This window comes from Nicotiana tabacum, chromosome 19 (genome assembly GCF_000715075.1).
Source record: "Nicotiana tabacum cultivar K326 chromosome 19, ASM71507v2, whole genome shotgun sequence".
NCBI classification, from domain to species: Eukaryota; Viridiplantae; Streptophyta; class Magnoliopsida; order Solanales; family Solanaceae; genus Nicotiana; species Nicotiana tabacum.
Window position 1 is genome coordinate 99019327 of NC_134098.1, and position 21678 is coordinate 99041004.

The 21678-nt window shown below is 37.2% G+C and overlaps 2 protein-coding genes across 3 annotated transcripts; both read left to right on the plus strand.

Moving 5' to 3' along the window:
- The first annotated feature begins 7073 nt into the window (after window positions 1–7073).
- On the plus strand, window positions 7074–10289 carry LOC107804046 (uncharacterized). Its single transcript, XM_016627859.2, has 4 exons — window positions 7074–7356; window positions 8824–8970; window positions 9389–9570; window positions 10009–10289. Exons 1-3 carry the CDS (start codon window positions 7093–7095, stop codon window positions 9530–9532), a joined length of 555 nt encoding a protein of 184 aa, XP_016483345.2. The 5' UTR covers window positions 7074–7092; the 3' UTR covers window positions 9533–9570; window positions 10009–10289.
- A 1395-nt stretch (window positions 10290–11684) lies between these two features.
- LOC107804045 (uncharacterized) lies at window positions 11685–21405 on the plus strand. Of its 2 annotated transcripts, XM_016627858.2 has the most exons (4): window positions 11685–12049; window positions 19053–19199; window positions 20807–20941; window positions 21132–21405. In XM_016627858.2, exons 1-4 carry the CDS (start codon window positions 11756–11758, stop codon window positions 21273–21275), a joined length of 720 nt encoding a protein of 239 aa, XP_016483344.1. In that variant the 5' UTR covers window positions 11685–11755; the 3' UTR covers window positions 21276–21405. The 2 variants fall into 2 exon arrangements, with proteins under 2 accessions (XP_016483344.1, XP_075094350.1); XM_075238249.1 differs by lacking the exons at window positions 20807–20941; window positions 21132–21405 and adding an exon at window positions 19415–20103 and having other exon boundaries at window positions 11698–12049.
- The last annotated feature ends 273 nt before the right edge of the window (window positions 21406–21678 follow it).

Here is a 21678-nt window from a genome sequence, read left to right on the forward strand (position 1 = left end):
ATAAGCTTCCAAACTTGGTTCCACGCACAAAATTTCTGCAACAGAAATTTCCGGCACTCTTTGTCCGAAATCCATTCCGTTTACCTTCCGAAATCCACCCGAGACCCTCGGGACCTTAACCAATTATTCCAATATGTCCCAAAATACCATACGAATTTAGTCGAGGCTTCAAACTACATCAAACAACATCAAAACGACAAATCGCACCTCAAATCAAAATCAATGAACTTTGAACTATCAAATTATATATCTTGTGTCGAAACACATCAAATCAATTCGGAATGACTTCAATTTTTGTACACAAGTCATAAATGACATAACTGAGCTATAAAAATTTTCAGAATCAGATTTCGACCCCGATATCAAAAAGTCAACCCCTCGGTCAAACTTCCCAAAAATTCAACTTTCAGCATTTCAAGCCTATTTCCACTACGGACTTCCAAATAAAATTTCGATCACGTTCCTAAGTTCAAAATCACTATACGGAGCTGTTGGAATCATCAAAATTCTATTCCGGGGTCATTTGCACATAATTCGACGTCTGGTCACTATTTGAACTTAAACTTTAAATTTTTCATCAAAATTCCATATCTCGGGCTAGGGACCTCGGAATTTGATTCCGGACATACGCTCAAGTCCCATTTCACGATACGGACCTACCGGAACTGTCAAAATACTGATCCAAGTCCTTTTGCTCAAAATATTGACCAAAGTCAACTAAGTTGTGTTTTAAACATCTAATTCATATTTTAATCCATTTTTCACCTGAAAACTTTTCGGAAACTTTTTACGGACTGCACACGCAAGTCGAGTAATAATAAATAGTGCTTTTCGAGGTCTTAGAACACAGAATTAATTATTAAATTTAAAGATGACATTTTGGGTCATCACAGGCCATTAGTATCACAGCCACATGGGTCGCATCCAGCTATGTCGCAGTCACAGGGATCGCAGCCATCTTCATCATCGACTCCATCTATTTCAGGCCTTCGCCTGCGAGAAAGTAGCTCTGAGCCCCCTACACCGTCTACACATGCCTCTGATACACATGCTGAGGATGATGATCTAGAGGTAGTGCATTATGATCGTTATGGCAGGATCATCATAGTCCTTGAGGGTGACGGGTAAGAGTTATTTGTTATTTTTACGTCTATTGTTCTATAATGTTTTTACTAATATATTCATGTATTTTTATTGTTAAATTACAGGTTCAGGCCGGGTAAGAAGACTACGAAGATAATCACCAATGCCATCAAAAAGCTTTATGATGGCCCTTATGCGACTTGGACTAATTTCCCATTCTCGCTGAAGGAGCAAATTTTCGATCAGTTTAAGGTATAAATGTTCTTTTAAGCAGTTTAATAATTTATATTTATGATATTTCCATCTAATATTTAACTTTTGAAATGCAGAGAAAGTGTGTATGGGAAGATCGCTATAGCGCGAAAGTGACTGTAAATTTTTATCATAAAGCTCGCAAGAGATTGGCGGATCATTTCTCGGATGCTAGAAAGAAGAACAAGAGGCCTAACTGGTGTCTTGAGCATTTATGGAATGATTTGTTAAGGCAATGGCTTACCGCGAATTTCTTAGAAAGGAGCAAAAAAGGAAAGAAAGCTCGCTCATACGAAAAAGGAGGCTCCTTGTACACGGGGGTGCTATCAGCCTGGGGACAGTAAAAAGAAGATTGGTAATTGCTTAATTAAATTAAAATTATTTTACTTTTCTAAGTATATAAATTCTATTTATTAACTAAATTAATTTGTTTCAAGAAAAGAAGTATGGGCGTCCAATGAGCCATGATGAGCTATTCAAGAAAACGCATATTGTAAAGAAGAAGAAAGAGGGAGATGAAGATAAATGGGTCGAGGACCGGGCCTCGACTGCATATGTAAGCTTTCAATTTTCTTTAAGTGTTATATTTTACTTTTATAAGAATTTTTAAATACTAATTTAATTTAAAATAATGTAGGATCGCTACCAAAGTAACGTGGAGGACTTCATTCGTAGTCAGCCAGCTGGTGAATCGGGCGAGCCAACCCAACCTTCGGACGAGGATGCTGAAAGAATATGGTTAGAGGCTGTTGGCGGTCCAAAATTGGGGAAGGTATACGGGCTTCCTACTAAAATATTTCATCACGATAGGTATGGAATGCAAGGAATAGGGACTTCCTCGCAAGGCGAGGAACTTAATAGGGAGAGCCTCTCGGCTATGCGGGAAACAGTGACAAAGCTCACATCCGAGCTAGAAGCGGCCAAGGAAAGAGAAAGGCTTAGATATGCTCAATTCCTTGGCATGCAAGCTCAGATCAGAACTCTCCTATCTACTGGAGCTTTTTCGTTGCCCCGGTATCGTGAGTTATCGCCAGAGGCTCGACCTCCACGTGATCGTTCCTCTCGTCCTCCTCGTGATCGTTCCTCCCGTCCTCCCCGTGATCGTTCTTCCCGTCCTCCACAAGACCGTTCTCTATATCGTCTTGTAGATGAAAGTTCATCAGACGGTGACGATGATGTTGTAGAAAACACCCATTGACAATTACTTTGATATACTTTGAACTAGACTAATAGAACCAGTTTTGGATTAGATTGAACAATTTTGAATTTGTTGTAATTAGTATTTGCTTGGTTTTAGATTGTGATGTTTAATTGAACTTTAATTTATTAGTTTTAAAGTATTAATTGGATGTTTGGTTGGATTTGTAGTGATTTAGTGGTATTAGTATGCTGTTTATATTTGACAGGTGGTGTAGCTACCTAAATAGGCATATTCTGCCAAAATTAAAATCAGAAAACCGACCAACCTTGGTCGGTTACTAATAAAAAAATTAAATTGCACATTACTGATCAATGTTGGTCGGTTAATGTACAATGAATTCCCAGAATTTAACATTACCGACTATCTTTGGTCGGTTTTCTGCCGGCCCAGTCCAAATTAGTCGGTATTTTTATATTTTAATTATTTAAAATAAAATATATTTTAAAATACCAACCAAAGTTTGTCGGTTTTTTTAAATTTTAATAATTTATACAAAAAATATATTTTTCAATACCGACCAAAGTTGGTCGGTAGGAAAGATTAATAAACTTAATACACCGACTAAGTTTGGTAGGTAAAATTAAATTAATAAAATAATATTCCGACCAAAAAATCGATACTTTTTTGGTTTGGTTTGATTTTGGTTTTGAATTTTAAAAACCGATCAAATTTAATTTGGTTCTGGTTTTAATCACAAAAATCCGAACCAAATCGACTATAGAAGTAACTATTTAAAATTTATTATTACACCTATATATATGTGTGTGTGTGTGTGTGTGTTCTTTGATATTATAATACTCTAGTCATTTGCCTTTCAATTCTAGTTTGATTGGTAGTTTTTTTTTTTTGCTAAGCACAAGAATCTATTTCATGTAAAAAATAATTTATTTTTAACTGAGTCCCTAAAGTATTCATCACTATTTGAGTCAACTATCATCAACATATCTTGGTAAATAATAGATTTTTCAAAGAGCAATTGGTTTGATAGTGTTACGTTAAAAATGTAGTTGCTGGAAAATGTGTTTGGTAGTGTATATCTCATATTTAAGAAAAAATCGATAAATAACAAAAAAAACTAAAAAAATCGACAAAAACCGATACAAATCGAATGGATAAAAATCCGATTTAATTGGTTTAATTTGGTTCCAATATTTAAAAAATCAACTTGCTTGATCTGAGTTTCTTTTTAGGGAAAAATTGATCCAGATCGAACCATAAACATTTTTATGTCGGGGAAGAAGTACTTTCTACTTTATAGATCAAAACCCTAGAACTTGACAATCAAAATCTATGAGAAACCCCAACTTGTTTTCGTATGTAAAGTGATTATTCACTCCATATAATATGTTCCGTTCCAATTTATTATTTCATAACCCACAGATCAAATTGAGATTTGAAGTAGGAAGATTAAAATTACTTTATAATCGGTCTGAAGTCAAATATATATTTTCATATCTTTTGAAACAAAATTATATATATAATAATTACTGATCACGGATCAATGTATATAAAAAATAATGTAGAACTTTTGTGGTCAAAGAAATTTTCATGCACTTCCAAATAGTAACAATATCACATAGAATAGAGTAGAGAAATTGGCAAGTAATCCATATATTCCCGAAGACGAAGATGGACATAAATAACCATGCCTAGCTAGAACATAACCAGGAAAGGAGTGACTTTGAACCTACTTAATTTTCAAGGTTTCAGTCACCACCACAACCGCCACCACAACTGCTACCTCCGCCGCCGCCGACTTCACAACCGTTGCCACCTTCAGAACCACCGGCACCTCCAGAATCGAGGACACCTTCAGGACGGTGACTGGTGTGTAGACTGACATAGCTATCACTAAGGTTGTCGATGGTGTAATAATGGACAGTGTCGTCACGGCGTTTGATTTTTTTGCAATTTCTAGGAGGAGGAGGTCTGGGCTTGTTGATTTTCGTTATCTTTGCCACCTCTTTTATCCTTGATAAGCGTGAACCCATTGCTTATATATGAAGGAAATAAAACAATATATTACTGTACGAGAAACTGGTGCGTACGTAGACGAAGAAGATATAATGATTGGTCCCAGGGGTAATATTTTTCATATTTGTTTCTTGCTGTAGATAGATATAACTGAAAATCTTGTAGAACAAGAAAGCTTTAGAGAAAAGTTCAAGGAAGATTTTTGGTCATCCTCCTCCAACCCAAAACTCGGATATCTAGTTGTGTAGGATTCTATATGCATGATTCACCTACTTCTATTCATTATTTAATATTTTTAGTTGATCTAAAATTTTATTATTTCCTTATATGACTACATTAGAAAGCCAGTAAATTCCCTTTACCAACTTTTAGTTCTTTTTTTATTAATTTATATTTCAAGTTTTTAAGGTACTGACTTTTTTATTACTACTTAATGTTCAAAAATTCATTATCTTTTGTATTGTGGCATGCTCCACTATTTTACTAATGGAATATCCTTCACTATTTTACTAAAAATGGAACGAAATGATCTTATTTTATTTTTCGGTTGAAAAAAGATGTCTGGAGCAATCAGAGAAGCACTTTGATAAACAGATTTGATCTTGACCGATTCAATTAAGATATTAGTGTTTATTCTATACAATAAAGATTGTATTTTTTTCACTTCGTTCAAATAATAGTTGTACCCTTACCGAATTCTTTTGTTTCTCAATATGATCTCTATCATCATCTCTATTCCCCTTATCAATTCTCCTATCCAATGTAGGTCAATGAATTTCTCTTCCATTATCTTATCCTTACCCATGAGGTTCCAACATTTTATCCTTAATTGACCTAGGAGTTGTTCCCGGGCATCCTAAAAAAAACGTTTATTATACACCCCAACCCCATCTCTTGAAAAAAAAGATAGCACCGAAGAAAGGAAAGAGCGAGATGATGATTTTTGTTGTTCCCGTGAAGCGAAGATCATTCGCTTGGCGAATAAAGTGGGTCACCCTCTTTTTGTCTTCGGCCAAACACTTTTTCTCGCTGGTCGAGCTTTCTATAAAAAGCGATGCAAGAACGTATTCTTTTATCTAAGCTTCTCCCCTGTGCATTAACTCCCCCCATGGTAGATGGTTCAGCCATGCCCGGTGCCACGAAATGATTGAGAACTACGACGGGGTGGGTCGAAATGCATTTTGTTCTTTGTATTCAATAAGTATTGCCTGACCAAGCACCAGGGACGGCTCTAACGGTGTATGGGGTAAGGCAAGTTGGGGACCGCATTTTTTAGGAATAATATATATTTTATAGGTTTATAGGTTTTTCTTTTTAAAAAAATTAAATAATATATATATATATATATAGTACTTTTGGACTTTTTATGTAAAAAGAAAGATTTTTTTATATATATATATATATTAATAAAGTAAAACTTAAAATAGTAGAAAAATAGTTGTCACTTTGATTTGATTTGACAACTCTATTTTTTACTCTTCTTCCCATGTAATCCCAATCCAATGTTTCAATTTTATTTCATTCTTCATATTCCAGAAGACATATCTTCTTCATTCCTCTTTATTCATGCTCATCTTCATGCTCATCTTCTTAGTTATTTCTATTAGATTTTTTTCTTTCTCCAAAACTCCAACAAACCAACTAGATATTTTGGAATCAAAGTCTTCAAACTTTTTGAATCAGTCAGTCATTGGGTAATATCATTCTAACTTTCTCTAGTGTTATTTTTATTTTATTTATTATTTTATTAATTTTACTCTGTACATATTATTTATTTAAAAAATATATATATAAATATGCATCCGGTTATTCAAAACCATCTTGGCACCAATAGCTAGATTCTAGAAGAATAAATTTTAAATAAAAATATATACTATAACATTCCTATAAATGCTTAGGCCCCATATTAAACTTTCGCCTTAGGCCCCACGTGCGCTTGAGCCGCCCCTGCTTGCAACTTCAAATGCTATACGACATTCAATTCCCACATTATTGGTCTAATTACGCATCCGAAATACTCCGGGATTGAAAATGACATAGCGTTCCTGATAGAAAATGACGACTCCTTCAGAAAAACAAACTTATTCAAGTTCTTTTTTCTAAAGAAGTCCCGCTTCGACCGCCTGACGAATCATCTACTTTACGAAGCAACTTACTATCATTCAGAACGGAATTCGTACAACATGATGTTATTATCAAAAAATATAGTGGAATAAACTAAATTGGTAGATCAACTCGGGTACATTTAATCAGAAGTTTCAAGCTCAAGTATTAAAAATAAATAAATTGCTAGTAGGAAGTGTTTTTACGATAATTTGCGCCTCCTCATGGCCGGTTTGAGCACAAGCAGAAACACAGTGAAATGTTGCTTCTTTTTCACTTCACCTTTTGCGTTGACGTTTCGGTTAACTTTATTAAAATTCTGTTAGCCTTAGACTAAAACTGACTAACTTTGTAAACGTAAAGGACTATTAGTGTCTATGATTATAACATAAGGGACCAAATTACGTCTATCCCCATATTTAAAGGACTATATGTTATCTTTTTTCTCACATAAAGAGATTGCTCCACCAAGAGTATCGATGGCTGACAAAGAAATGGACGAAAATAGCTCAACACCAACTCTTCTGAACAGCAAAAACACAGTAATCTCCAAAGATTTGTCTGCAGAGTCAATTTCTAAGCTCAATGGATTCTTAAAAATTATGGGGGTCTTCAACCTTACTTTTCCTGCCCAGTATGATACTAAGGACTCTTTCTCTGAACTCACCCGTTGCTGCCTCAAGGTCCAACACATCCACCGTGGCAAGATTTCCTGTTTTCTCTCTGTTAAACCTCCTATAATGGTAAATAATAGTATAATTTTTTACTATTGGGTCTTTATTACATATGGTATTTGGTTGAAAAATTTGAGTCTTTTTTTAATATTGTTTCGGTTCCTATTTTCTTGAAATACGTCAGATGTTTGTATTACATGTTGTTTTAGCTTTTGGGATCCTTTTCCTTTTCAGCTTCTTTAGATTCCCAGTTCAGTAGAGGAAAGGATTTCTCTACTATTGTTATCCAAAATTGATTACTAGGAGTATTAATATAGATGATACCGCCTTGATCGGATTAAGAATTCTTATATTAGGTCCGGTGTTTTTGCAATTTAGAGGAGCTCTAACTTTAGAAACCCCTAATTTGTCTTAAAATAACTAATTATTCTCTAGTTTTGAAATGATTCACCCTAATGGAGCAAAATGATTACATAGGATTCATACCACCAATCCCAACTAGTTCTGGATTGAGCCATAGTTGATTGATCTATTGATGACAATGTTAGTTCCTAAATTTCTGAATGTTACTATCAAATCATAATTTATGGACAAAACATCCCCAAAGAGTGAATTCCTTAGTGATTGAGGTGTAGTTAATTGATTGATTAGTGCGTCGAAGACTATCCGTGTTCAAAATAAAGATTTTAATTTTTCTGGTGGGTGGACAGCAGCATCTGTTAAATGCTGACACTACTATGCCAGTATCTGATTTTCGATAGGTTAGGTATTGAATAGGATTGAGAAAGATGATGAGGTTAATGGGATCCTAGTTTTCTGGGGAAGGTGTATTAGAACAGAGACTGGTTGTATGGACATATTGGTTCTATTCAATGGCTTCAAAAAAATTGTCTATTCCGCATGTCTAATTATCTCAGTTCATTCTGTTTCATTTTTCATGGAGGGTTGGAAGTGTAAAGGGAGAGGTTAGGGGAGAGATATTATTTTGATGATATTTAAGTGAGACTTAAGGAGATACTTGAAGTTGAGAGGCTTCAGGACTTGCCTTTGGATTTTTGTTATCAGATAGCATATGCATTTTATTTAGCATGGCACTGATATTACCATTTGATCTATTCTGTCAAACGGAGTTTTACTCATTTACCTTGGAATTGAAACAACTGCTTCTATTCCACTTAATTGGCTAAGACGGGAAGCCTAAGAGTTTCATCTGTACTTTTATAGCATTGCCAGCCAAAACAAAAAGGGAAAAAGGGGGCAGGGTTGGGGGGGAGGATAAGATTCAAGAGGAAAAAAAAGAAGTGATTTCAAACCATTTCCATTGTTTAATAGACTTGGCATCTCTATCTGACCTCCTTCACGATCCATGTATACTTTCTACCTTGTGGAATGCTGCAGAGAAGTTTTACTGGATACAATTAACAACTCCCAAGTTGCATCATATACCATTGCATCAAGTGTATACTATGTTCTCTTTGGTATTTAGTTGTTTCTGACAAATTAAGAGTGCTGAAACACGTGGGTTTTTCCTTGCAGAATATCTATGGTTCACTGCACGGAGGAGCTGTTGGAGATGTAACAGTAAGGATAGCAACTGCCTGTGCCCGAACTATTGTTGGAAAGGATAAAGAGCTCTTTCTTGGAGAATTGAGCATATCTTATCTCTCTGGTGCTCCTCGAAATGTGAGTCTCGTGGTATTTGTTTTTTCCTGTCAGCGTTCTCTGTGTTAACGCAATGCTTGTAGTTTAAGCATCAAGGAAGATCATATCGAGATTTCTATGGGGTTCAACTTTTGTTTACACCTGTGACCTGCCACAGTGCTGAGTGTTTCTGAATCTCCTTACAATTTTATAAAAACTGCACAGGTGTTATTTGTTAACAGCAAACATGGCGAACCCCTGTAGAAATATTGGATGAGTAGGGACATGGCTGTCATGTTGAATTATCTTGTTTTACCATTCTATTTGCTTGCTGAGATCTGAAAATATATTTGTCAACAGAACAAGTTAGTTACTGTCTGCAATATTTCATTTCTTGTTGTATAATCCGCGTCCTGCCTTTTCTCTAATTATCCTCCTTTTGTATTGGAGGTACCCACAGGCAGAAGCAATAGTTAATGCAACCGCTATTAGAAGTGGAAGAAACTTGACTGTAGTTGCAGTGGATTTTAGACTTAAGGATTCTGAGAAACTGAGTTACATCTCTCATGCAACGTTCTATCACATGCCCGTAGCAAGTTTATGAACTAGACTTGATCCAACACATTAAGTCAAGACATCCTGGTACGTGTGTTCTTCAATATGTCTCCTGAAACTTTTCTGACCTCCCAATGTGCAAAGTTGCCTATTTTTTTTACTGAATCTAGTTATAGTAAGTAGTTTCCAGGTATCTGATAATGCCAATCCAATTTCTTCTCATTGACAAGGTTTGGAGCTGAACAACATTACTTAGCTACTCAAATTGTTTATTGAAGAACTTCTAACTTGAGGAGTTTACTCAGATTAAAGCATACTATTTTTTTAACCTACCCTGATGACCTTAATCAGCTCGGTTCCAAAACTTATGTTTCGTTTGCTGTTGTTCACATGTAATTGTATTCTGGTGTTCAACAACCCTTTTAACACCTTAAAAGTAATGATATGTATTTAAACATTTTGCACTCGCATGTACTTTTCTTTTATATAAAGTACCTAAGCAAAATCTCTCTGTCTACAAAACAGGTTGAAGTCACAACGTTGAGGGCTTACAAGAGTTTCACGATTTTATCAGAACTGGGAAAAGTTCAGCTGTGTTGCTGGAGCAAAAGATATTTCTGTTTCCCTGTTTGCGGTGCTTAGAAACGATTGTGTAAATAAAGTTGTGTGCCAAATAGTGATAATCTGTGGGCAGAGGCAGATAACTGATGGCATCATAGTCCTGTTACAAACTCAGTAATGCAATAACACTCTTGTTGAGAACTGAGCATTGACAAGCAAAAGGTCCAAAGACAATTTCAGTTAAACATCTTAACCAGCATTTTCAGCATTTGTTCTTAAAAAGAGCTGGAAAACCAATTTGAAAAATTACCTTTAAGAATTGCAAAAAAATTGAATTCCGAAATCTTCAAAGTTTTTCTATCCTTTTTGCGCAATATAAAAATCAAACAATTTGAAACATGAGTTTGAAAAGCCAGCATGGTATCAGAGGCGGATCCAGGATTTAAATCTTATGTTGCAACTTTTAAGTATTTTAGTATTGAATCCATTATATTGTTAAAGTTATGGGTTCATATCTAATACTCCCTCCGTTCCAGTTTATGTGAACATTTCCTTTTTGGTCCGTTCTAAAAAAAAATCTCTTTTTAAATTTGGAAACAATTTAGTTTAAACTTACAATTCTACCATTAATATGAAGTTTTTATAACCACACAAATACTCTGGCCCTTTTTTTTGATTTGTTTAGGAATACAAATTTCAAAAGTCTTTATTTTTTCTTAAATTTCGTGTCCAATCAAACATGTTCATATAAATTGAAACGGAGGGAGTAGTATTTTTATAATTTTAATGAATTTTTACTTTGCGTTGAAAAATTATGGATTCAATTGAACTCGTCGAATTAACGCCACATTAGCCATGACTGTTGTAATATGGACATGGGATCTATCGCTCTAAGGGGATCAGAAGGAAATTGGTGAAGAGAAAAAGGCTACCGAATGTGTTTAGCCATAAAGCCAATTTATTATTACTGATTAAGCATGATGTCAGGCCACGAGGGTTCCAAGCCAAGTTAGTCAATTAATTGGTGTACCCATATAATTGGTGTAAAACTTAGAATAGTTGATGCTCGCCTTATTTTACTCTCCTTGCCTTCCAAATTAATAGTCTTGCCAAGTTTCTTTTTAGTTAAAAGTGTTTTTGCATTTTCTTTTGAATGTTATTTTTTACTCCCTCCGTTCTAATTTATCTGAACATGTTTGATTGGACAAGAAATTTAAAAAAAATTGGAAATTTTTTAAATTTGTGGTCCTAAACAAGTCAAAAAGGGGTCCAGAATATTTGTGTGGTTATAAAAGCATCTCATTAAGAATAAAATTGGAAGTTTAAACTAAATTGTTTCCAAATTTAGAAAGAGGTCATTCTTTTTGGAACGGATCAAAAAGGAAATATGTTTACATAAACCGGAACGGAGGGAGTTAAAGTTAAAGTGTTTGGCCAAATTTTTAGAAGGACAAAAATATTTTTGAGTAGAAGCCAAAAAAGGATTTTGAAAACAATACACTTAAAAGTATTTTTTAAAATCATGGCCAAATATTAATTGGTGTTCAAAAATACTGTTTAAATTAAAAATGCTTCCCCTAAAATAAAATAAATATATATTTTTGGGCTATAAGTACGGTGAAAAAGAGGTCAATGAAATGAATAGATAGTCAGAATTTTAGTATTCTTAAACATACGTTTGAAATTTGTTGATGAGATAGCAAAAATCTTTATGAGAGCGGGAGTTGGTGGGCAGAGAGTGAAGAAAGCAAAAGAGATGGGGGAAGAAAGTTCAAAACCCAACGATTTCTACACAAAAGACACAATTATCTCCGAAGAATTATCAGAGGAGGCGGCTTCGTTTGTGGATCATATCTTCCGCCATGTGTCACTCAACGCACCCAACTTTCCGCCCCAACATGATGCTAAAGACTCCTTCTCTGAACTAACTCGCGGCTGCCTCAAAGTCCATAGCATCCACCCTGGGAAAGTCTCCTGCATTCTTTCTGTCAAACCTGCTATCTCGGTATTTCATTTCTAAAGTTTCAACTTTTATAGCATCTTTTTTCTCTTTTCTTTTCAGAAGATGGAATCTTCAATTTTATTCAGTTTTGGGTTAAGTTCTAGGAAAAACCCTTACAAAATTGTAGCTTCCCAGTTCAATGGAATAAAGAATTTCGCAAATTATTGGAAGGGTTGAGAGCATTGACATTCTGGGGTGCATAAAGCATACACCTCTTTATACAATTTATTGAGGTATTGAAGGATCATCCTGTTTGGAACTTATATATTAGTTGCTTCAGTCTGCTTTTTTTTTTTCGGGGTGGGGGAGTGGGGGTGAGGGGGTAGAGGATTACTGAGAATGTCTGGTTGAAGCTACCCTAATAAGAATATAAACACCACATACAACTCTCTCATTTTTTCCCCTCCGAAATTGCGGACATATAGGTGAGGTTGTAACGAACAGGACAAGAAGAAAAGGAATAAAAATTTAACAAGGAAAAGGATAAAATTTTGGTAATTCCAATGATAGTAAATTCTGTTACAGCCCAGAATCTAAATAGGCAACGTTTCTATTGAACAACTGTCCTTAATTTCTACAGACCAAGAACCTTCTAGAATAAAGCCACGTGGCTATTAATTGCAAACCTGTCCCTAGGGACTTAATTGAAATAAACTAAACTTACAGACCAGAATAGAGATACCATGACTCTAATAAAAATAGACGACCAACTGCTCACTTCTATTTCCTATATTTGACTGCTTGTTCGTTACAATTCCTTCCTCCTTCAAAGAACCTTGATCCTTCAAGGTTTAAATTCTGGAAATTGCGACTTCAGAAAATTATAATCCTCCCAAGTAGCTTCTTCAGGAGATAAATTTGCCCACTGGACCAACACTTTGGCAGCAGCTCGATTTCCTTTCTTTACCATTCTGCGTTCCAGGATTGCCACTGGTTCAACTCTGATTTGGCCATTATCGGAACAATATGGAGGATCAATGGATGGTACTATTCTGTCGCCCACCTTCTTTTTAAGCTGAGAGACATGGAAGACGGGATGGATACGTGATCCTGGTGGCAATTCTAGTTCGTATGCAACAGCCCCAATTTTTCGAATCACCTTATATGGTCCATAGAACTTTGCTGCAAGCTTCAAACTTTTCCGCACAACTACAGATATTTGACGGTATGGTTGAAGCTTTAAATACACCATATCCCCAACTTCAAAACTCCTTTCGCTCCTTTTTGAATCAGCTTGCTGCTTCATCCTTGATTGAGCCTTCAACAGATTCTCCCTTAAGGCCTTTACCATCAACTGGCGATTCTTCAACATTTGATCTACAGATTCGACCTTGGATTGGCAAATCAATTCAAATGTGGGCAATGGTGGATCATACCCATATAGTGCCTTAAATGGTGTCATACCAATCGTTGAATGGAAATTGGTGTTATACCAAAATTCGGCTAAAGGCAGCCATTTACTCCAATCCGTTGGTTTGTGGCCGGTCATACAACGGAGGTAAGTCTCTAAGCACCTATTCAACCTCTCAGATTGACCATCCGACTGAGGATGATAAGCACTGCTGAACCTCAATTTCACCTGTAACTGACTGAATAATTCCTTCCAAAAGAAACTAGTAAAGAGAGGATCTCTGTCGGACACAATTGAACAAGGAACCCCATGAAGCTTACAAATGTTGTCAACAAAAACTTGAGCTATTTGTGAGGCCGAATAAGGATGAGTAAGTGCAAAGAAATGGGAATACTTGGTGTACCTGTCAATCACAACCAAGATCACTTCCTTCCCCTGGGATTTAGGTAAGCCCTCGATAAAGTCCATAGCAAGATGTTCCCAAGCTTTCTCTGGTAATGGTAATGGCTGGAGCAGGCCTGGGTAGGCCACCTGTTCTCCTTTATTCCTTTGGCAAACTTCACACGTTTGAACATAGCTTTTGACATCCTTAGCTAATGAAGGCCAGTGAAACAATGCCCTCAGTCTCTGTTGAGTTGCGTAAATTCCAGAATGCCCACCCCAAGAAGTATCATGCATAGAATGGATCAGCTTCCCTCTAAGTTCTCCCTGATTGCCCACCCAAACCTTACCATTGAAACGTATAATCCCTTGTTGCAGAGTAAAATTTGGCAAGGCATTAGGATCTACTTGTAATTTAGTCAGCATCTTTTGGGCCTCCTCATCATTATTATAACTATTAAGAACTTCTTGAACCAATGCAGGCTGCACCACTGTAAGCCCATTACAGATAGCCTGGGTCTCGAACCTTCTTGAGAGAGCATCAACTGCTAAGTTTCAGCTCCTTTTTTGTATTGGATTTCGTAGCTTAGGCCCAACAGCTTAGTAATCCCTTTCTGTTGTAAGGATGTAGTAATACGCTGCTCACTCAAATATTTCAAGCTAAAGTGATCAGTTTTGATCACAAAATGATTTGATTGCAAGTAATGGCGCCACTTTTCCACTGCCATCAAAAGAGCAATTAATTCTTTCTCATAAGTGGAAAGTCCCAAATGTCGAGGACTAAGGGCCTGACTCAAGAATGCAATAGGTCTGCCATTTTGGGAAAGCACAGCCCCAACTCCCAATCCAGATGTGTCTACTTCAACGACAAAAGGCTCACTGAAGTTTGGCAATGCAAGAACAGGGGCTTGGGTCATCGCAGTCTTCAACTCTTCAAAGGATTTAGTAGAATTTTCGTTCCATTCAAAGGCTCCTTTCTTAAGTAAATGAGTCAAAGGCTGACTGATTAAAGCAAAGTTCTTAATGAACCTTCGATAGTAGCCCGTTAATCCCAAAAAAACCCTTAACTCTTTGATAGACTTGGGCGGAGGCCTGTTAATCATAGCTGCTACCTTGGCCCTATCTGTTCTCACCCCTTTACCAGAAATAACATGGCCCAGATACTCTATACTGGCCTGAGCAAACCTGCACTTTGATTGTTTAGCAAATAACCTGTTAGCCCTCAGGACATCAAACACAATTTGTAGATGATTCACATGATCTTCCAGTGACACACTATAAATTAATATGTCATCGAAGAAGACTAAAACAAACTTCCGCAAATATGGGCCAAAAACAGTGTGCATAAGGGCTTGAAATGTTGCCGGTGCATTTGTCAGTCCAAAAGGCATCACTCTAAACTCCCATAACCCATGGTGAGTTTTAAAAGCAGTTTTATACTCATCCCCTTACTTCATACGTACTTGGTGATAGCCTGAACGAAGGTCCAATTTAGAGTAATACTGAGCTCCCGACAATTCGTCCAATAAGTCCTCAACCACTGGTATTGGGTACTTATTCTTAATTGTGGCCTCATTTAGCTTCCTATAATCCACACACATGCGCCAAGTATCATCTTTTTCTTAACAAGAATGACTGGCGAGGCAAAGGGTGACGAACTAGGGGTGACTGTTTGAGCTTCCAGCATCTCATTAACTATTTTCTCAATGGCATTCTTTTGTTCAAAAGAATACCTATATGGCATCAAATTAACTGGTTTAGTTCCAGGAACTAACACAACTGAATGATCACAATCCCTAGAAGGGGGCAGTTCTGTGGGCTCCTTGAAAATGTCACCATAGTTTTGAATTAATTCCTCCACCGGAATTGGCATCTGCACCACCTCTTTACTGTCCTCCAAAGAACACCACAATCCCACATAATTATCAATCCCTTCACTTAGTAATTTGTGGAATGCCTTGGCCGCCACCTCAACATCACTGAAAGAGTTCTGATTGCCTAACAAGGTAATCAGCTTAGCATCCTTTATAAAAGAAATGCGGCCTGGTATGCAGTAAAATTGGTGTCGATGAATCCAACCAATCTATCCCCAACACAATGTCACAACCTCCAGCTCTTAATACTCTAAGATCAAATTCAAAGAGTTCACCATGCATCTCCCATTTAAAACCTCTACAAATCTACCCACACCTCATAGTTTGCCTGTTTGCTACTCGAACAATCATGCTCCTTTTGATGGGCTCGGCCGTTAAACCCAAGTGCTTAATTAGCCAAGGATCCACGAAACTATGAGTTGCTCCACTATCTATTAACACTGTAACATGCTTTTTTTTTTACCATTCCCGAGATTCGGATAGTAGTGTGACGAGAATCAGAATGACCCCATATGGTTTTATTACTGCCTCTTCAGGACCTCCTGTCTCAACTGGATCTCCCTGGGCTTCGAAAAATTCTTCTTCTTCCGACCCCTCCAGACTATTCAATGCCTTGGTCTTGCACTGATGTCCCAGGAAATACCTCTACTTACATCGAAAACATAACTTCTTCTCAAGTAACTCCTCTAAGGTTTGATTTCTGGAGGTTGAGGCCCTAGTGTTTATAGGAGGAAGGGCCTTCAAGGGTATGTTATGAGAGGTGTTGTGAGGGGTATTAGTGATGGCTAAAGGAGCATTGTGAGGGGTATTTGTGATGGCTAAGGGGGCATGAGTATTGGATCGAGGGCTTGGAGGAAAGGTGATTCTAGGCTGTGACGATGAAGATCTGGGCTGAAGGTTCCTATAAATTGAAGCAAGGGTCTTCTCGTGTAACTTAGCAATTTCAAAAGCTGCTAACATGGCTAAAGGAGCATTGTGAGGGGTATTTGTGATGGCTAAGGGGGCATGAGTATTGGATCGAGGGCTTGGAGGAAAGGTGATTCTAGGCTGTGACGATGAAGATCTGGGCTGAAGGTTCCTATAAATTGAAGCAAGGGTCTTCTCGTGTAACTTAGCAATTTCAAAAGCTGCTAACATAGTTTGAGGATCGGAAGCCCTCACCAGTGATTGTAAATCAGGTTTCAATCCTCCAATAAAACAGTAAACAAAATAAATTTCAGTGAGTGTGGGATTGATCAGTAACACATAGAAACGCATTTCTTCAAACTTGTTGAAGAAACTCTCAACATCGGCCCACTGTTGTAGCCTATTAAATTCCATAACCACGTCCATTGGCCTTATGTTACCATACCTACGACAAACATCCAAGCAAAACTTTTCCCAAGTTACTACACCCCCATTCTCCATGACATACACATCAAACCAAGTGTCCAATTTATCTTTAATGTGTATAGCAACATAGGACATCCTGGATTCTGGAGCAATTTGGTACAGCTCAAAAAATCGTTCACATCTTCTTAACCACCCACGAGGATTATTGGTGTCAAACTCAGGAAAAGCCAGTTTAATTTTGGGTAATTTGTTTTGACTATGATTGTTGGCAGGTGTCAGGATATTGGGTTGAAAACTGGGCTGCACAATGGCTTGAAACAAAGAACCCGACCCTGGATTTTGGTGAGCATAAGGTTGGTTATAGGTTGAGTTTACAGGAGCTGCAGCAACAGAGGGTTGAAGTCGGTAGTTAAGCTGAGGTGTGGAGAAACTGGTGTGTATTGTGGGTTGAGCAAAAGAAGGAGGAGAGGAGTAGTTCATTGTGGTGGTGCTAGGTTGGAAAAGTGAAACAGGTGCTGGAGGATATAAAGAAGTGGGTGTATAGTGTGTTATAGGGATGGGAGCAGAGAAATTTGAAGGATTGAAGGGAGCTAACGATGTTGACATTACCCGACTGACTTGAGGAAGCATCGAGGTGTGTACGCTCGCCGGAGTGACCGGGGATGAAATTGGCTTTTGAAGTCCAACAACAGAGGACTCTCCTTTGTCCCCAATAGAACTTCCACCTTCCATGGCTAGTCGGGAACGCGCAAATACAGCTGATTCGCCTCTTTGCTCACCGTCCAAATGACCAAGCAGCGCTTCAAAACGACGATTGCTTTCTGCTTGTCGTTGAGTTGCTTCCGAGCTGATCCTAGCTTGGTTCAATTCGATCTGTTCTAGACGTTTCTGATTTTCTCCCATGTAAGCTTGAAGCTGAGCTTCAATACGCTTCCACCTTCATCGGTTTCTTTGAATTCTGGAGTTTCTACCATGATTGGAACTCACAGCCGCCGGAACGCCGGCTCTGATACCACTATTGTAACGAACAGGACAAGAAGAAAAGGAATAAAAATTTAACAAGAAAAAGGATAAAATTTTGGTAATTCCAATGATAGTAAATTCTGTTACAGCCTAGAATCTAAATAGGCAACGTTCCTATTGAACAACTGTCCTTAATTTCTACAGACCAAGAACCTTCTAGAATAAAGCCACGTGGCTATTAATTGCAAACATGTCCCTAGGGACTTAATTGAAATAAACTAAACTTACAGACCAGAATAGAGATACCATGACTCTAATAAAAATAGACGACCAACTGCTCACTTCTATTTCCTATATTTGACTGCTTGTTCGTTACAGAGGTTGAGCCTTAGAGCAAGGAGAAAGTTGCTCTTTTGATGACGTCTTCTTAACATGAGAGTCAAACCCTTTCCTAGTCTTGGATTACCCAATGTTGGATTATCATATTCATGTTATATAGTCCACGATTCAAATGTCTCATCCTGAGCTTGTGGAGATATTTAGAGTCGTATGTAGTTGAGGGTATAAGTTGTTGTCTCCTTGTATGGTTTTGGTCAATCTTTAACTCATGAGTTAACTTTTGGGGTTGAATTAGAGAAATATTGTATACGGAATGTCTGTTCTCTCTTTAAACCTGTACTAGCCAGGATCACTTCGTGGATAAGCCCTTTGAGTTGCAGACATATGGATATTTTTGGAATATTACATTCCAATAATTTTTGCAAGATAATAGAACAGTTATCTTTGATTTATATTTTTATCTTCTTCTAGTTGCTCTGCAAAGTTGGAGGGTGACCTCAGTCTTGAGTGTTGCACTTGATTCCTTTCTCTGCCATCTGATCTGCTCACCTTCATTGAGAGCTTGAGAGTAATAAGGATTGATGAAGATATTTTTTCATGCATAAGGGTCTAAAGGATGAAAAGAAATCAAAAATCATATCCCTTCTATGTTGATGCTTTCTCCAATTTCAATCAGATATCATCTCAGTGATCTCAACATGCACTTATGAAGTGTCAAATATTCTTGAGTAATGACGATAATGCAACCCCGTTATCTGTATTTTAGAATGTTTATCAAAGCATGCATGGAGGAGCAGTTGGAGCTGTGGCAGAGAGGGTGTCAATTGCATGCGCCAGAACTGTTGTGGGAAAGGATAAGGAACTCTTTCTTGGAGAACTGAGCATGTCATATGTATCTGCTGCTCCGAGCAACGTGAGTAGTAAAGCTTTCATTGAATGTCCTCTTACCTCAATGTGGCAATGTCAATGGGTTTTATTGTATAGGAATTTTGTAAGAGCAAATGCACATCATGTTGTGTACCCCTCCCCTCCCTCACCAACAAAAAACAAAAACAAAAAACAAAAAATCTCATTCTGTTATCTTTTCCTGATTGTATTGTCTCCTTTTGTGTTTTGAGTCGTTGCTAGTCAGAGGTGGTAGTAGATGGATCTGTCATTCGGAGTGGAAGGAACCTGACTGTAGTTGCAGTTGATTTTCGGCTCAAGGACTCACGGAAATTGGTTTATACCTCTAATGCAACATTCTATCACATGCCTGTTGCAAGTTTATGAGCTCAAACTCAACACATTAAGTAAATACATTTGCTAAAAGCGTTCAGCAGCTCCAGCTAATGTACAATGACAAATCATGGATACAGGCATCACTAGACGAATTTGAGACTGAGACTCTTTATCTGTATCACCACAGCAACATTTACATCTCGAATTATCTGAGATTCCCTCATTTTTCTTGTCTACACAATTGAAGCTCTGATTTATTGAAAGAGAATGAAGAGAACAGTCGTGTACATCAATCTTGTATTAGCTGTGTGTCCAATGAAACTCCAATTTAACTGCAGTGCTGTATTATTACTTATACTGCGACAATGACAAGGAGATACAACTCACATCCTCAATGGAATAAGAGAGGTCTAGACAAATAAAGGAGGCACTCTTGTTGTGAGAATACACAAGTTTTTAATTCTAACATTCTCATCTTATTTTGGAGTAACAACTCTTTGTAAGAATGAGAGGGCATTTTTGGTATGTTATTATATACCTTTAGTTTAAGATCACATGGCTAAAGAAAATAAAGCTGTATGATGGTTAGTGTGGTATATACCTCTAAATTTTACTCTCCCTAACTTCTAAATTTAGCATGATGGAGAATGATTAATGAAAGTTGTTTCTTAGATAACTAGAATTGGTAGTTTCTTCTTTAACAAACATTAAATTTGTCGATTAGATAGCAAAGTGCTTGGCTATATACCTCTATTAGTATGAGGATGGGTAGATAGTGAAGAAGGTAAAAGAGAGGGGTGAACAAAGTTTTAAACCCAACGATTTCTACACAAAAGACACAATCATCTCCGAAAAGTTATCAGAGGCGGCGGCTTCTTTGGTGCTAAGGACTCCTTCTCGGAACTCATTCGCGGCTGCCTCAAGGTCCACAGTATCTTCCCTGGGAAAATATCCTGCATTCTTTCTGTAAAACCTGCTATCTCCGTAAATTCATACAACACATTCTTCAAAGTTATATCTTTTATTGAATCTTCTTTTCCGAAGATGAGCTCTACGGTTTCATTGAATCTTAGTTATAATATTTTCTTGCATAAAGATCTAAACAAGTAAAAGAAAGTGAAGACAAAAATAAATGGTTTATTCGTATAATTGACCCCTAACGTGTTTTTTGAGACTGAGGCATAGTAGCTGTTATATTGAAAAATCACGTCCCTTCTATGTAATGCTTTCTCTAATTTCCATCAGAACATGCACTTCTGGAATGTGTAATAGTATTTTATGTACTGACCGTTATTGTAGAATGTTTATGGAGGAGCAGTTGGAGCTGTAGCAGAGAGGGTATCAATTGCCTGTGCCACAACTGTTGTGGGAAAGGATAAGGAACTTTTTCTTGGAGAATTGAGTATGCCTTATGTTTCTGCTGCTCCAAGCAATGTAAGTATTAAAGCTTTCATTTAAGCTCCTCTTATCTCAATCTCACTGGATTTTATAGGTATAAGAATTTGTACCACATTATGTGTACCCCTCCTCCCTTTCCCCCCTTCCCTCAACAACGACACTGACACTCATTCTGCTCTTGTTCTCTGATTATATTTGTCTCCCTTTGTATCTGAATCGTTTATAGGCAGAGGTGGTAGTAGATGGGTCTGTCATTCGGAGTGGAAGAAACCTTACTGCAGTTGCAGTTGATTTTCGGCTCAAGGACTCTGGGAAATTGGTCTACGCCTCTAATGCGACATTCTATCACATGCCTGTCGCAAATTTATGAGATCAAGACTCAAACCACTTTAAGTAGATACATTTAATAAACATGTTCAGCGGCTCCGGCTAATGTACGATGACAAATCATGAATATAGGCACAACTAGACGAATTTGAGACTGATAGCCTGTTTGGCTTCAAAAATCAGCTTGAGAAATGCTTTTTTTCAAAAGTACTTTTGGTGAAACGCAGTTTGTGTTTAACTAATTTACTTAAAAAACACTTTTGAGCAAGAATTAGTGTTTGGCCAATCTTTCAAAACTGTTTCTGCTTCTACTCAAAAGAACTTTTTTTTTCCTCTAAAAGCTTGGCCAAACACTTAACTTTGAAAAAAAAAAATGCTTTTGGTTTGGAGAAGCTAGGCCAAACAGGCTATGAGACTCTTATCTGTATCACCAAAGCAACAATTTA

Coding starts and splice junctions, on each gene's coding strand:
- LOC107804046 (XM_016627859.2), top strand. CDS start 7,093: ATGGCTGACAAAGAAATGGACGAAAATAGCTCAACACCAACTCTTCTG. Junction 7,357..8,823: donor CTGTTAAACCTCCTATAATG/GTAAATAATAGT, acceptor TTTTCCTTGCAG/AATATCTATGGTTCACTGCA. Junction 8,971..9,388: donor TCTCTGGTGCTCCTCGAAAT/GTGAGTCTCGTG, acceptor AGGTACCCACAG/GCAGAAGCAATAGTTAATGC.
- LOC107804045 (XM_016627858.2), top strand. CDS start 11,756: ATGAGAGCGGGAGTTGGTGGGCAGAGAGTGAAGAAAGCAAAAGAGATG. Junction 12,050..19,052: donor CTGTCAAACCTGCTATCTCG/GTATTTCATTTC, acceptor TCTGTATTTTAG/AATGTTTATCAAAGCATGCA. Junction 20,942..21,131: donor TTTCTGCTGCTCCAAGCAAT/GTAAGTATTAAA, acceptor AATCGTTTATAG/GCAGAGGTGGTAGTAGATGG.